Here is a 13,891-nt window from a genome sequence, read left to right on the forward strand (position 1 = left end):
GTACTGTCAAAAAATACGTCTTGCACATCTACAACCCAAGGCACACATCTGTGCCAAGTTTTATGGGAATCGGTTGAAAACTGAGGAAGTAGTTCGCGACGCAAGATTTGTACCCATTTTTGCCCATAATATGCCGTTACCATGGCAACGTACTTTTGGGTACTGTCAAAAAATACGTCTTGCACATCTACAACCCAAGGCACACATCTGTGCCAAGTTTTATGGGAATCGGTTGAAAACTGAGGAAGTAGTTCGCGACGCAAGATTTGCAACGGACCGACCGCCCGACCGACCGCCCGACCGCCCGACCGCCCGACCGACCGCCCGACCGACCGTCCGCTGATTCCTATATACCCCCTTCAAACTTCGTTTGGCGGGGGTATAATAAGAGCTCTGGGGATGGATGGAAAAACAAAAGAAAGATACGAAGAACATGGTACCTGTTCTGAAAGTCTGTGAAATATCCATCATAGTTCCCGTGGGAAAGGTAGTGAGTGTATACCATGTGGCTGGGCTCAGGTCGTCTAGAAGTAGCCAAGCATTGGGAACAGAACCTTGACGAATCTGACGATCCAGGAAGTCATCAAGTCTGTAAGAATACTCGGCTGCATCGTCTGAGATGGTCCAGGTTGCAAATACGGAGCTGGCATTGACGTCTGCGATGATCATCGTATTGGGTCCCAAACGGCCTAAAAATGACACGATAATGAAAGTAAATAGGACGTGCATATCAAATACTTCAAAGCGTGTCATGTATCAACAACAACAAAAACAACACCTACAACAAAATTTGACATGTTGCCTTTGATCTTATCTTCAAATTGTTTTGCCTCAAATACAACTTGCCTTATACAGTATGTCCCCCCAAAAAAAATTACAATCAAATTGTCGCATTGATTATACCCAATATGATTTAACTGTCTAAATGCTACTTCAGGGTCTTAAATTATAACATCTTAGCTCTATTTTGCAGAAAACCCCATTCAATTTGGTTAAGAGGTCACAGAGAAATGTGGAATGTTGTAAAGCATGTCATGAGTCTGATTCTTCCAAATTTAGCACTTCGATGCTTTTGTGTGTGAATACAATAGACAGAACTTGGAGGGAAGAGATTCCTGACATCCTCTACAAAATTCCTAATTTCTCTTTGACCGCTGAAGCAAATCGAATGGGGTTTTCTGTAAGATGTGGGCAATGAGTTATAGTTTCATACTCTGAATTTGTATTTGGATTGATTCGCTATTTTTAAAGATATTATTGTGGAGGTCCTGTTGTAATTTTTTGGGGGACATGCGGTATACCAAATTCAATATCATTGTTGCTCCATGAAAGGACAGTTTGAATTACCAAGTTTCACCAGTTTCTTACCAGTATTACTTCTACCACAATTTCACATCAAAAGCAAACACATATTGCCCATTTCGGTCATTACAGAGTGGTCTGTGGTAAGCATTCATGGCCTGATAAGAGTGAGCATAAGGTGTATCAAGCAATACTATGATGATAGCAACTGACAGATTTTAAGAAGGAGTATCATTATTGATTTTGAATTATGATTTGATATCAATTTTGTAAACACAGCAGACATTTCCTAAGTTTCCAAAAAGTGTAATGGAGAATATTATTGTTTGGTTTTCATTGAGCTGATTTGTTTGAAAGAAAATATTGCTGATTTCATTTCAGCAGATAAAAGGAATTACCCTTATCAGGCATTTGAGCTGTGGTTCTACGAAATTGTATTCCCCTCGTATTACGCGCCGGATTACGCGCCAGCAGGGAGAAAAGGGGTAAATATCTCATATTCCCCTCTTCACGTTCCCTGTGCCTGTGTGAATTGGCTGTAATACTTGCGCCCCATACCTGAGCTGTGCACCAGGATGTAGCACGGAGTGAGTGCAGTGTGGTGTAGAGCTCAAGCAGAAACCGAGAGGAAATTAATTGAATTGGGAAGTTGTAAAGAGTTTACATTGTAATGATTTATTTTGCTGCTCAAGATGCCTGAAATGGGTAATAATAATGATATGGATTGGCTTCTTTTGGGGGATACAACATTAATTGCCCTCACTAGAACTGTATTGCCTGAGTTTTCGACTCGGGCAGTACAACTATAGTTCATGCAATAAATGTACGTAGTATCCCCCTCAAGGCCAGTCCATATTATTCTAATATTGCCACAAAGAAATGTGCGATGAAAACACTTACCTGTGGTTGCTGATTCCGTCAGTGGGTCACTTTTCTCACGGGTGTCACCTTGACCTGAGACAGAGCTAACCACGATGGTGTATGCTGTGGCTTGGAAGAGACCTTCAAGGGAATACGAGGTCTCATCTTTTCCCAACATTACAGAATCGCTCTCGCCATCTTCAGAGGTATACATGATGCTAGTGAGAGAAGACACAATATTTAAAGCCACTGCTAAAAATTCAAAATTGGCACATGGAATGTTGTCAGGAATTCATACAGAGAGAAAATAACGACAAATTTCAAATTGCAATATATCAATACAAATACCTTAGACGTTGTAATTTTTCTAATATGAATAAATAAACAAACACACAAACATAAACATACATAAACATAACAGATTTCATAATTTCTTTACTAGTTTGACATCATTGTACGTGTAGCTGAGCTTTAAATATCAAATCTTATGAGCGTATATTTAAAATGTCCCAAACGGGCTAGATTTCTCTTGGTACCCTGTTTGGCAGCCTGTGAAATTTAATCAATAACAATTCCACTATCACTAACAAGTTTATGAGCACACACCTAATTCTGTCCTCATTCCCATAATCATCATTTCCTCTGGGATCTTTCTGCCCCTTGCTTTGAACAACTCTATATGTCAAGATATTTATGACCTCCAAGTTTCTAAGGCTGCTTTTTTTTACCCATACCTTCCAAAGAACTCATCAGCTTACTGCATTCTTTTTTTCAAAACATAAAAGCCCTCACTTGTTGTATATTCACTTGAGAATGTCTTTCATTGAATATCTTCATCTTTTCCATTTCTCTTCTTCACGTGTATGTAATAACGGGGATGGATCATTTTGTCCTTTTTAGATTTTCATACCTGGTATTATGTTTGTGTATTGTGGCGACTTGGCTTATTTGTGGATGTAGACCCCTATAACTACCAGTTTATGGTCCATCAAGAAGTTATCTTATGTGTGGATGATAGTTTCAAGAGTGAATGAGTTAAGATTGCCCAACAGACAAATATGCCTACCATGGCAATCATATAAATCACAGAATGCAAAATAAATCAGTATATGCCATAAATTCTGCAAGGATTTTATTTTCACGAATTTCACAGGTCAGGTGCTACAGTTTGTATATGCAAATTTAACAACATGCAAAAAATATCAAATCTGATCCCACCATGAATGTGAGGCGCATGCATACATTTCTCCATTCAGTACTTGTACTCCACAATCGCATATCTAACCACTTGGGAAAATGTTGGAAAGTCCCGATTTGGGAAAAATTTGACATGTTAAATGGAATCCCGTTTTCTTTGCTCATTTTTCCACTAATAATTTATATTCATTTCAGGTCAGTTTTCTTCTGTTTACGTTTGTTAAATATCTGGCGTATACATTACATTCAAGTTTTCACCTTATAGCATCCCATTCTCCCTCTGATGGTGATGTCCATGACAAAAAGAGAGAGACTGTGTCTACTGGAGTGAGGGGAACGACGCTCAGCATGGATGGTTGTACTGGCCCTAGTTTGATGAATGGAAAAAATGGAACAAGGCTAGTCGTATGCTTGGTAAAACATTTTATATTTTGTATATACAAGATTAGGTAAAAAGCTCCTGAGGTCACTGCTCTGGCTTCATATTACTTACAATTTGTAAGAGTCAAGTCTTTCAAAGCCTTCTCAAACAGCTCTGTCAGAATTGTCTTTGAATTTCTCTTCAGCTTTAACACTGATATTCTACTTTCTTCACAAGACACATAAATGATGATTTGTAAAAAGGTATGAATATTATATGATTTTGTAGTTGTGCTATGACATCAAAATTACTAATATGAACATATACACATATGATACAATAAGTTCAAACATTCAAAGTAACATGGTGAAGCATAAAGTTTCACTTTATGGTTATAGCACTGCTGAACACCTCCAACTTGATAGTTGATGTTTTCTGAGTTTTTATAAGATTCCCTTGAAATTACAAAGGCATCCAATTTTGGTACCAATACTCATGGCTACATCTAGTGCTATGTTTTGATGGTCATGTGAGTAAGTGCAAAATGCCTCAAATGAAAAGAATTCAGACAAGATTATTGTGAACATCTGAATCCATGTTCACACTATTGATAGCTGCTGCTCGAGCACAATTAGCATGCAATCAGTAAATAATATCATACAACATACACAGTATAAGTCATTGTGACATCGTAGCACATCAATAGATATGTGCTTGTGTAGTAGAGACTATGATCATCTTTACAGTAAAAATGTTGATAAATACTCTCTATTCAAACATGTTACATCACATTTCATTTTAAAAAAAAACTGACAAAAACTGCCATTTCATTGATATTTTGAAACAGAAAACCCAGAATTAATGAATAGGCATCAACGAAAAGTAGATAGATGCAGGATGAGAAGAAGGTTGACGACAGCGCAGACTCACTTGTACGTTGATCGGTGCTGTTGATGCGAGTCTCCCCATCAACCGTTGAGTTCAGTGTGATCTCGTACAGTCGGCCCGGGGTGAGCTGATAGAAGGTGACCCTTCGGTTGTCGAGGGTCTCATTCGTCATGACGCCCTGAGAAGGGTCGATGGTAACAGTGTACTCCACACTGCCAGGGAAGGTTCCCCAGGTGACGGTTATCGTGGTGGTGCTGTAGAATGTGACTATTAGCTCCCCTGGGAGGGGGCTCTCTGATGAAGGGGAAGCAGAAGCATCATTTTTAGGCAAAGAAAATTTTATTATGCCAAAATTGGAACACAATTTGTCATTTCAATCAGATGTGGCCTTCAGCATGCTCCCATAAAAAGACAGAAATAGCTACATAACCGTTTATAGATTAGTTATCAAGGTAACGCTCCTACTTTCAAGGAATATATACCCACAGTGGGAAAGATGTTTATAAATGATGTTATAGCAACAGATCAGTGCAAGTTTGGCAAACTCAGGCAAATGTCGAGAAAATTCTCATGATTTTGAATACCTGTATATCATCTAACGTGGTGACCTATTAGGACATTAAACTAACCATCTTCTATTGGTGACATGACAGTTAATGTCACATGTATTAAACTCACCATTCATTATGTGTGCACATACACCTAACAAATGTTTATAAATATATACTGAAGTTCTCTCACTGTTACTTTTTTTAAAATCATATATTGGACATATCACTATTATTGTTGTACACTTTTCTTGAGAGGTTAAAGGCACAATTATTTGCACATGAAACAAAAACCCAGCATTAGTGCTTTAAAATAGTTCTAAAATGTGAGTTAGGGATAGAAACAACCACTGTAAATATTTTAATCCTTACAATCGATGTTAAGTATTGCTAAATACACAAAATGTGAACAATGCTTTTAATAAAAATGTTTCCACACTTAATTGTCTACAGTTAGGGTTTATTGAGAAAAATACTGAATGACACTTCAGAAGATTAAAAGCTTTTCCTCTGTTTAGTTTAACTCAACACATAAAATGTCACTTAGGAATGGTAAAGGGAGAAAAATGCATCAAATTCAAATCAAACATGTAAAAAGAAAAACAGTATCATTCTGGCAACTTACCAGTTAAAACATTGATAGTAGTGGAGGACAGGGGCTGGCTTGTTAATTCTTGAAAGAAAGAGTAGGCATCAACCACGTACTCAACACCAGGGGCAAGATTCTCAAATGTCACCTCCACAGGTTCATTTGCAAGTACCATTTGGCTCTCTCCATTGGCTGTGACAACAAAGCCATCATAACTGCTATTCGCTGGTGGTTCCAGGGCAACAGTAAAGGAGAAAAAATCTGTGGACACCATACTCAAACCTGGAGGGCTAGGTACTGTGGAGAGTAGAAAATACAGGTAAAGACTATCAAAAGAAAGAGCACAATTTGGAAACTCCAAGTAGGAAGTCATGACATACCAAATCAAAAAGTCTAATGAGAGTAGAAATTATGCCAATTCACAGTATGGGTAAATGCACACGGTTAGTGTATACCATGGGTCGTCATTGTGCTTCAAACGGTTTGGTACAGCGTTTCATTATGTAGGGCCTACATCACACTGTTCCCGCATTCAGTGAAGTCATTTGTGCAATAGTAAATCATGAATACAAAGAGTACATGTATATTACATTTCATGACAGAACATTGATAACTAACTCCCATCAGCAGCTTGTGGGTTTAATTTGGTAACACACATTTAAATGTGCTAAAATTCTGAAAATCAAACATTATACAGAAAAAAAAAATCAGTATGGATGTTTTGTTATTTGCTCTGTATAACTGTAGAAATTAAGCAGTGCCATAGAGAGACATTGTTAAGCATTTGTTTCAATCGGACAAATTACAAAAAAAAAAAAAATGATTTCTGATCTGTCATTTGTGTTTGAAATATTGAATATTACATACAGATTGTACATTGGGTTGTATCTGCACATACTCCACTCACAAGAGTTTAGATATGGTGTGTGCAACCATGTAACACACTATCCACAATATATCCACACTGTATGCCCCTCTTCCTCCCTTGTTTTTATGGTAATACATTATGCACTTACAAGTAGTGAATGATGAATTAGTGACGTCCGATTGTGGAATGGCTGTAAGCTCCAAGATGTAATTTGTGCCACCTCGAAGGCCTGTGACGGGGGATGCCTGGGTACCTGGTGCAACAACCTGCTCGAACACATTTCCTCCGCCTGCTGGGGTAACTTGAATGCGGTACAAACTGACACCGGCGTCAGAAGACTGTGTGAATTCCACCTCTGTGGAAGTGTCTCTGGTGTTTGTTGCTACAACTTCCAACGGTCTTAGGAATTCTATGGGTAAAATGAGGAATGATAAACAGACATAAATATTGTAAGAATTAAAAATAAATAAATAAACAAGCTTCTCTGTCACAAACATGCCCCCTTTTCTATCCAGCTACAATGCCACAATCAAATAATCAGACTAGCCAGCATAACATTTCAAAGAGCACTCACACAATGCTTTCTGTAATACCTGACTAACCAGAAGAAGAACAGCTCCGAACCATTTGCCCAGTGTTCCCCACATTTCTATTTGTCAGAATCCAGAATTCAGATCAATGACTTTGTTTTGTTTTGTAGAAACTCATACAAATAATTGAGCAATTTTGTATCCTCAGTTTCAACCACTAATCAAGGCAAAGTTTGGCTGAAAAATGGCCCCTAATGGAAGTATAACATGTTTGTGGATGTTATAAAGTAATTGCAATATCGCCAATGGTGGCCAACAGTAGCCAACATGTTTCTTTTTCACTTCTGCATGCAATTTCAAGGGAAGAGGTATACAGAAACAAATGGATACATACAGTGTATACCTCTATCAACATTTAACCCTCCAAAAGTGTTACCTGTGGCAGTACTGACGACATCAGCAGCGTTAGTTGTCTGACAGTTATTGACATCACCGGAGACACTTTTCACGGTGATTTGGTACACAGTTCCAGGGCTAAGGCCTCGTACTGTGAACGCATTCACATCAGCGGGCACAGCGATTGGAAGATTCCCTGGCTTAGGTGGCGGTATGACCTCGATGTAAAACTCGTCGGTTTGGGAGCCAGATGGAAAGTCCCAGGTCAGGTCTAGTGTGGTCAGTCCCACCATGGCTACTCTCACATCAGAAGGAGGGTCAGGGACTAGGGTCAGACATATAAAAATGATATCATTATTCAACTGCATACCAGGGTAGCTATAGGGGTACTGTCAACACATGTGATGTGTGCAAAGTCTGTAATCTTCTTCAAGAGCTTGTTTTGAATTAGCGATCAGTTATGAATAACAACAGACAGATTACAATCTAATACAAGGAAAAGTAGAAATTACGCGGTGCGTAATATATGTCCCCGCCGGAAGTAGCATTTTGTAACAAAATGTGCAATATAGGTAAAAAATCAAGGTCAAAGGTCAAAGAAGTCAAAGGTCAAAATTCTGTGTAAAAGTGTTGAAGCCCTCACCTAGTGCCATCACATAAAGCAAACGGAATCAAAATCGGGTTAGAAATGGCGAAGGAGTAGCATTTTGTAGCAAAATGTACAATATAGGTAAAAAAATCAAGGTCAAAGGTCAAAGAAGTCAAAGGTCAAAATTCTGTGTAGAAGTTTTGAAGCCCTCACCTAGTGCCATCACATAAAGCAAACGGAATCGAAATCGGGTAAGAAATGGCGAAGGAGTAGCATTTTGTAGCAAAATGTACAATACAGGTCAAAAATCAAGGTCAAAGGTCAAAGAAGTCAAAGGTCAAAATTCTGTGTAGAAGTTTTGAAGCCCTCACTTAGTGCCATCACATAAAGCAAACGGAATCAAAATCGGGTTAGAAATGGCGAAGGAGTAGCATTTTGTAGCAAAATGTACAATATAGGTCAAAGGTCAAGGTCAAAGGTCACGACTGAAATTCTGTGTAGAATTTTCAAAGCTCCCATGTAGTGCTATCATATAAAGCAAACAGAATCAAAATTGGCTCATAAATGACAGAGAAGTAGCAAATTGAAGATTTTGATCACACACGGACGCACACACGGACGCACACACGGACACACGGACGGACGGACACACGGACACACACACGTACGGAGCCCGTTTCATAGTCCCTTGCTCGAACTCGTTCGGCGGGGACAATAAATATTACCATTAATGCACAGTCATTTCAATACATTTGCATTGCTGTGAGTAAAGATGCATCTTATAAAAATTTATGAGTAACTACATTTTCAAAGTGAATTCAATACATCATTAGGTATAAGAGAATGGAATAAACAGAGTTTTTTTAATTCACATGTCTCTCGAAACAATTACATACTGTTGGTGCTTTTAATGACATTATGAATTTGTTTAAATTACATTTTTTTGAGAAATGACACCCTAATAAATAGTCCCAAGTCCTTTTAACACATATTTTTTATTATTATGCTATCATGTTATAACAATGCATAATAACACCAAAAGTCAGAATTTCCTTAATGAACTAGAAATCCTCATTAGGCCCCAGTCACATATAAACATGATCCTCAAGGATCTACAGGATGATCACGGGAGTTCCAAGATAGTTTCAACGTCGATGGAGTGAGTGTCGATATGACTGTACACATGGTATCAACACAGCAGCTACATGGATAAGGACAGAAGAGCGCGGCGTCTACACGGACCAACATGGCATCTACATGGATCAACACGGCAGGTACACCCCGGATCAACATGGCAGCTATATGGCAACCACACCTACCATCCCGGATTGTTCTGTCAAAACGGAAGTCCCCGGATGATGCCGGATGTTTTTGATCTCCAAAAGTTGCTGTGTTGGCCTCCCCAATGTCCAAGGATGCCCAAGGCATCAACACAGATCTCTCCCCGGATCACCCCGGATCAGATCCAGGGTGATCCGGCATGTATATGTGACTGGGACTTTACCATACATTTCAATCTCTGGTTGCAGCAAAATGGATTGTCTGAGTAGTAGTATTTAAAATCAGTGGCATGAAAAGAATGTAGAGAAATACTATTAACCATTAGTCTAGGTCATTCAGCTTATTCCACACCTTTCTCTAGTATATTAGCCTACTTCAATCTCTTAACATTTTTTCACTCACAGGCTTACAGACCAGAGTAGGAACATATTTGCCTGCCGTATTATAGGAACTCACGTGTTCGCACATCCTTTGTTTGGCTTTCTCGGCTGACCGCGTCTATTGTAACAACTGTTACTTCATACAGCGTTGCCGGTTGAAGGTCCACAAAGACATGCTCACGGAGGGGATCCGTTGAAGTTCCATACGTCATATTCTGAAGAATTGTATCAGAGTCCTTCTCTCTGATAGATATGTAGAAAGAACTCTGCAGTTCGTTACGCCATGATATGGTGGCTGTTGTGGTACTGAAGTCTCTCACTTGGGGCTCTCCAACACCAGCAGAATCTGTGGATGACAGGGTAGTGCATACGTATGAAGCAAATCATATTTTGTTTCTCTTCAAGAACAAGACAGTACATTAATCTGCACAAACATTTGCTAGCTAGTGTAGACAAACCATACATACTTAATATTAAATTTGAGGATTCACAGAGACTCCAACCCCAAGCCCCTTCTGATCTGGAGATTCTCCCACCTGAAACCCCTAGTGGACGGGAGACTCTACCTTGATGTGCACGAAGCGCGAAGTTCTAGGATTCTAGATTCTCTCTCCGTGCTATCTAAGGCTTATTTTTCAACATACGTTGACAATAAGTAAGAAATCATTTCAAGCGGGAGAAATTAAATCTCATGCGGGAGAACGGGGGATTTTGCAAAAAATGGGCTTTCGGTGGGAGATCTCCCGTCGAAAGCAGGAGAGTTGGAGTCTCTGGATTCAACATTAGCAGTGGCCCGGTGGCCATGGCCTGTAGCCACGAAAAATTGGTGACAGGCCACCAAATTTATCATTTGATGGACTGATAAGGCTAATTGGATTGTTATGTTTTTAATTCAGACCACTACATATCTTTTTTGGGCCACCAAAATTTCATATTTTAGTGGCCTGAATGTGCCACAGACAAAAAAAGTTGTGCCGAGCCCTGAATATCTTACTGATTTCCAATAAATCACAAAATTGATTTCGATGATATTTCTCAAGAAATGTGAGTCAAAGACATCAAAATCTCACAACATTATATCACTAATTCATCACACTAAAATCACAGAAATTTGATTTGATAAACATTATGATACCAGTAAGACAGATATGGTGGCAAAATTCTGGTGCCTATCACATTTTGAAATGACATAAATCTATGCATACTAATTATACAAGCATTGATTTCTTACAAAATTTTTGGGCTCATTTTGTTCAAGCTTGACACTTACAATAAGAGTAAAAATTAAGATTTAAAAATTCCAGGTCATATTTACCCGTTTGTTCAACTCCTGAAGTTGCACTACTTGTCATTTTGAGAGCTCCGGCATAAACTTCAGTGTACAGGTCAATTCGATAATCTGAGTTTTCCATTAGAAACTCAAGCTTTGCATTAAATGTCGATGGAGGAATAAAAACAGTCTCCATCTCTGCCTGTCCGGATATGCCATAATCAATGCGAAACACGTCAAAGAAGAATTCTGTCTCTGGAATGGTCCATGTCAGCTCAATGGCGTCTACTGTCACTGACCCAAACACTAGGCCAGTAGGAGGTAGAGGCTCTGCAGTGAAATAAATGATACAAACGTGTATGTGGTTCACAGAGAGTAAACAATACACTGCTTTCACAATAGATCAAAGCAAAGGATCAAAAGTCTTTTGCTTTAAAGGGATGGTATAGTTTTGGTTGAGATGGGATTCAAGTTAAAACTTTTTGTGAGATACTCAGAAACAACTTGAATGAAATACTAAGGAGCATAAAATTCTAAAAATTAAAAGTTTGTTTGCTGGAAATGGGTTTTGAAATGGCTGAAATATCCAAAAACAAGGAGAGCAAAATAAAAGGTGGGACCTGTCTTTCATTAGGACAGCTTTATATAACTTTGTTTTTGGATATCTTGGCCATTTCTAAACCGATTTTCATCAAACAGACTTTAGTCTTAGAATAGTATAGTCTGTGATATTTCATACAAGTTGTTTCTAAGTATCTCACAAAAAGTTTAAACTTGAATCTCCATCTAACCCAAAACTATACCACCCCTTTAGGTTTGTATGTCCCTTCTGCAACCCTGAAAATGAGATTTTTCTCATAAGCTGTTATATTGTAGAGGTAGGTAATTCAGACTTCTCAGAATGATGAAACTGGAAACTTCTTTATAATGGAATGGGAATCAATACTATCGATTTCCAGTGAAATGACTTGGTCTTGCTTTCAATTCAATTGAGTACTACTTTGACATGAACATTATTACAGAGAGTATCTTAATCATATATGTTTATTGGGATGGTTTATCAGCCCTGTTGCTATTATGTTCTTTATATTCCTTTGACTCCAATGATGATTTATTAAAGGTTAACATTTGAGTCCATGACGCATGTTAATGAACAGAGTACAAGGCATACTGAATAGATAATAAATACTAAGGCACACACTATCAAGTTCCGTACGGATGTTCATGTCAAAACCAACACTGAAGTCAAGATGCGAGAACTGAGAAACTCAGGAAGTGTGGCTTACCCAGTAAGATATCCTGTGAGCCCACCAACATTTCAGTCCCGTCTGTGAAAGTTGCATACACCTCAACTTGAACAAAGGCTCCTGGGGGGTATGGTCCAAGCTGTTGTGCAGTTGCTCCACCAGCACGTACAATGCTGCTAAAATCGATGCCGTCGGTGACTCGATAAGCGAAAGCACTTGGAACAGGATCCCACTCGACTCTGTAACTTCCATCGCCAAGGGATATTATGTCTAGGCTCGATGGAGCTGAACACAGTCAGAGAACAACATAGAATTAAGTCTCATACATATCAATATCTAGTGCTACGGACTACATTTTTTAAACTGTCTACAGACAAGGTACTTTTGAATAGGCCTAATTCAATGATACTGGTTTCATACCTTTCTTATTCAAGTCTGTCAGAAGCATTCACTATTTTCATAATGACTTTACCCATATAAGGTGCAATACATGCATAAAATCTTGAAAGTTTGTTCTACCAATTTACTTAAATAAATATATTCATGAAAGTTTATAAGTTCCAAGAAAAAGCATTTGAAATAACAATGATTTTTTTTAACAACTAAAAGCCATAACAAAATTGACATTCTACACTGAAAGAAATTGTAAACCATGCACTGTAACATCCATGGAAGAAGAAAACACAAACAAAACTGCCTCGGGAACAATATCTGCAATGACTAGTGTTTTAAGTCACATTACGTCAGCTTAATTTCATATTTGTAACAAATGTAAATCATGTTGACACATTCCAGTTGTGTCATGTAATCGTTGTGATAGACATGGCAAAGTTACTGACTTTAAATGATCATCTCTTCGTATGAACTACAATATGTGAGGATTTGCTCCATTACACATTTGAAGTGTTGATGATGAGCTTGTGAAGAAACAAACTTTTATTACAACAGCGACAATGAAACTACTCCGAGATTTTCATGAGCAGCTTTAGAAAACAACATGATGAAATAAATCAGAAAGAAACTCAACTGCATCAAAGCTTAAAGTTTGAAAGTCATGTAAAGAAAGAGGATTAATGTGACGAATTGAAATTTTTTCTAACTTCACTTACATGACACGATGGCGGCTTCAGCTGCTTCACTCTCCTCTTCAAAACCATCCAGCTCAGACACTGCTACAATGCTCAAGCTGTAGGGAGTTGAGGCATCCACTCCCTCAAACGTAAAGGTAGGCTCCAGCGAGGCCGGTCTGATGATTGTAACGTTCTCTGTGGGTCCTTCCAAGGTCAGAATGTACCGAGACACCTTTCCAGCCCCGGCTTGCCACGAGGCCACAATAGTCAGCGATGTGTCAAGAGCCAAGAGAGTGAGAGACACTGGAGGGTCCGGGTCTATGGGCAGAGAGAACCAATTGTCTTTTCAGTATTCTGTCCCTGTTGGAAGGCAAGGAGTTTCTTCTTTTTTGTTGGGGGGGGGGGGGAGAATAGGTGTCAAATTGTTCTGATGATCAGGGGGACAATCAGCTAATGTTAATGTCCTTGACATGAGAGTAATAGAGCTGGGAAAGAGTGTCAAAGAGGATGCTTG

The 13,891-nt window shown here is 38.8% G+C and overlaps 1 protein-coding gene across 1 annotated transcript in view; it reads right to left on the bottom strand.

Moving 5' to 3' along the window:
* LOC139708111 (uncharacterized) overlaps positions 1–9,557 on the bottom strand; it is a 162,910-nt gene extending 153,353 nt beyond the window's left edge. The window contains exons 1-8 of the mRNA XM_071620089.1: positions 9,449–9,557; positions 7,581–7,865; positions 6,763–7,023; positions 5,783–6,043; positions 4,652–4,903; positions 3,619–3,727; positions 2,203–2,381; positions 441–689 (exon numbers count right to left, since the gene is read on the bottom strand). Of these exons, the coding sequence (XP_071476190.1) occupies positions 441–689; positions 2,203–2,381; positions 3,619–3,727; positions 4,652–4,903; positions 5,783–6,043; positions 6,763–7,023; positions 7,581–7,865; positions 9,449–9,557 (1,705 nt within the window). The remainder of the gene's footprint in view (positions 1–440; positions 690–2,202; positions 2,382–3,618; positions 3,728–4,651; positions 4,904–5,782; positions 6,044–6,762; positions 7,024–7,580; positions 7,866–9,448) is intronic.
* Between the last annotated feature and the right edge of the window lie 4,334 nt (positions 9,558–13,891).

Source organism: Diadema antillarum, unplaced genomic scaffold, assembly GCF_040938485.1.
Source record: "Diadema antillarum isolate AM-2024a unplaced genomic scaffold, OU_Dant_1.0 seq00001302_RagTag, whole genome shotgun sequence".
Lineage (NCBI taxonomy): Eukaryota > Metazoa > Echinodermata > Echinoidea > Diadematoida > Diadematidae > Diadema > Diadema antillarum.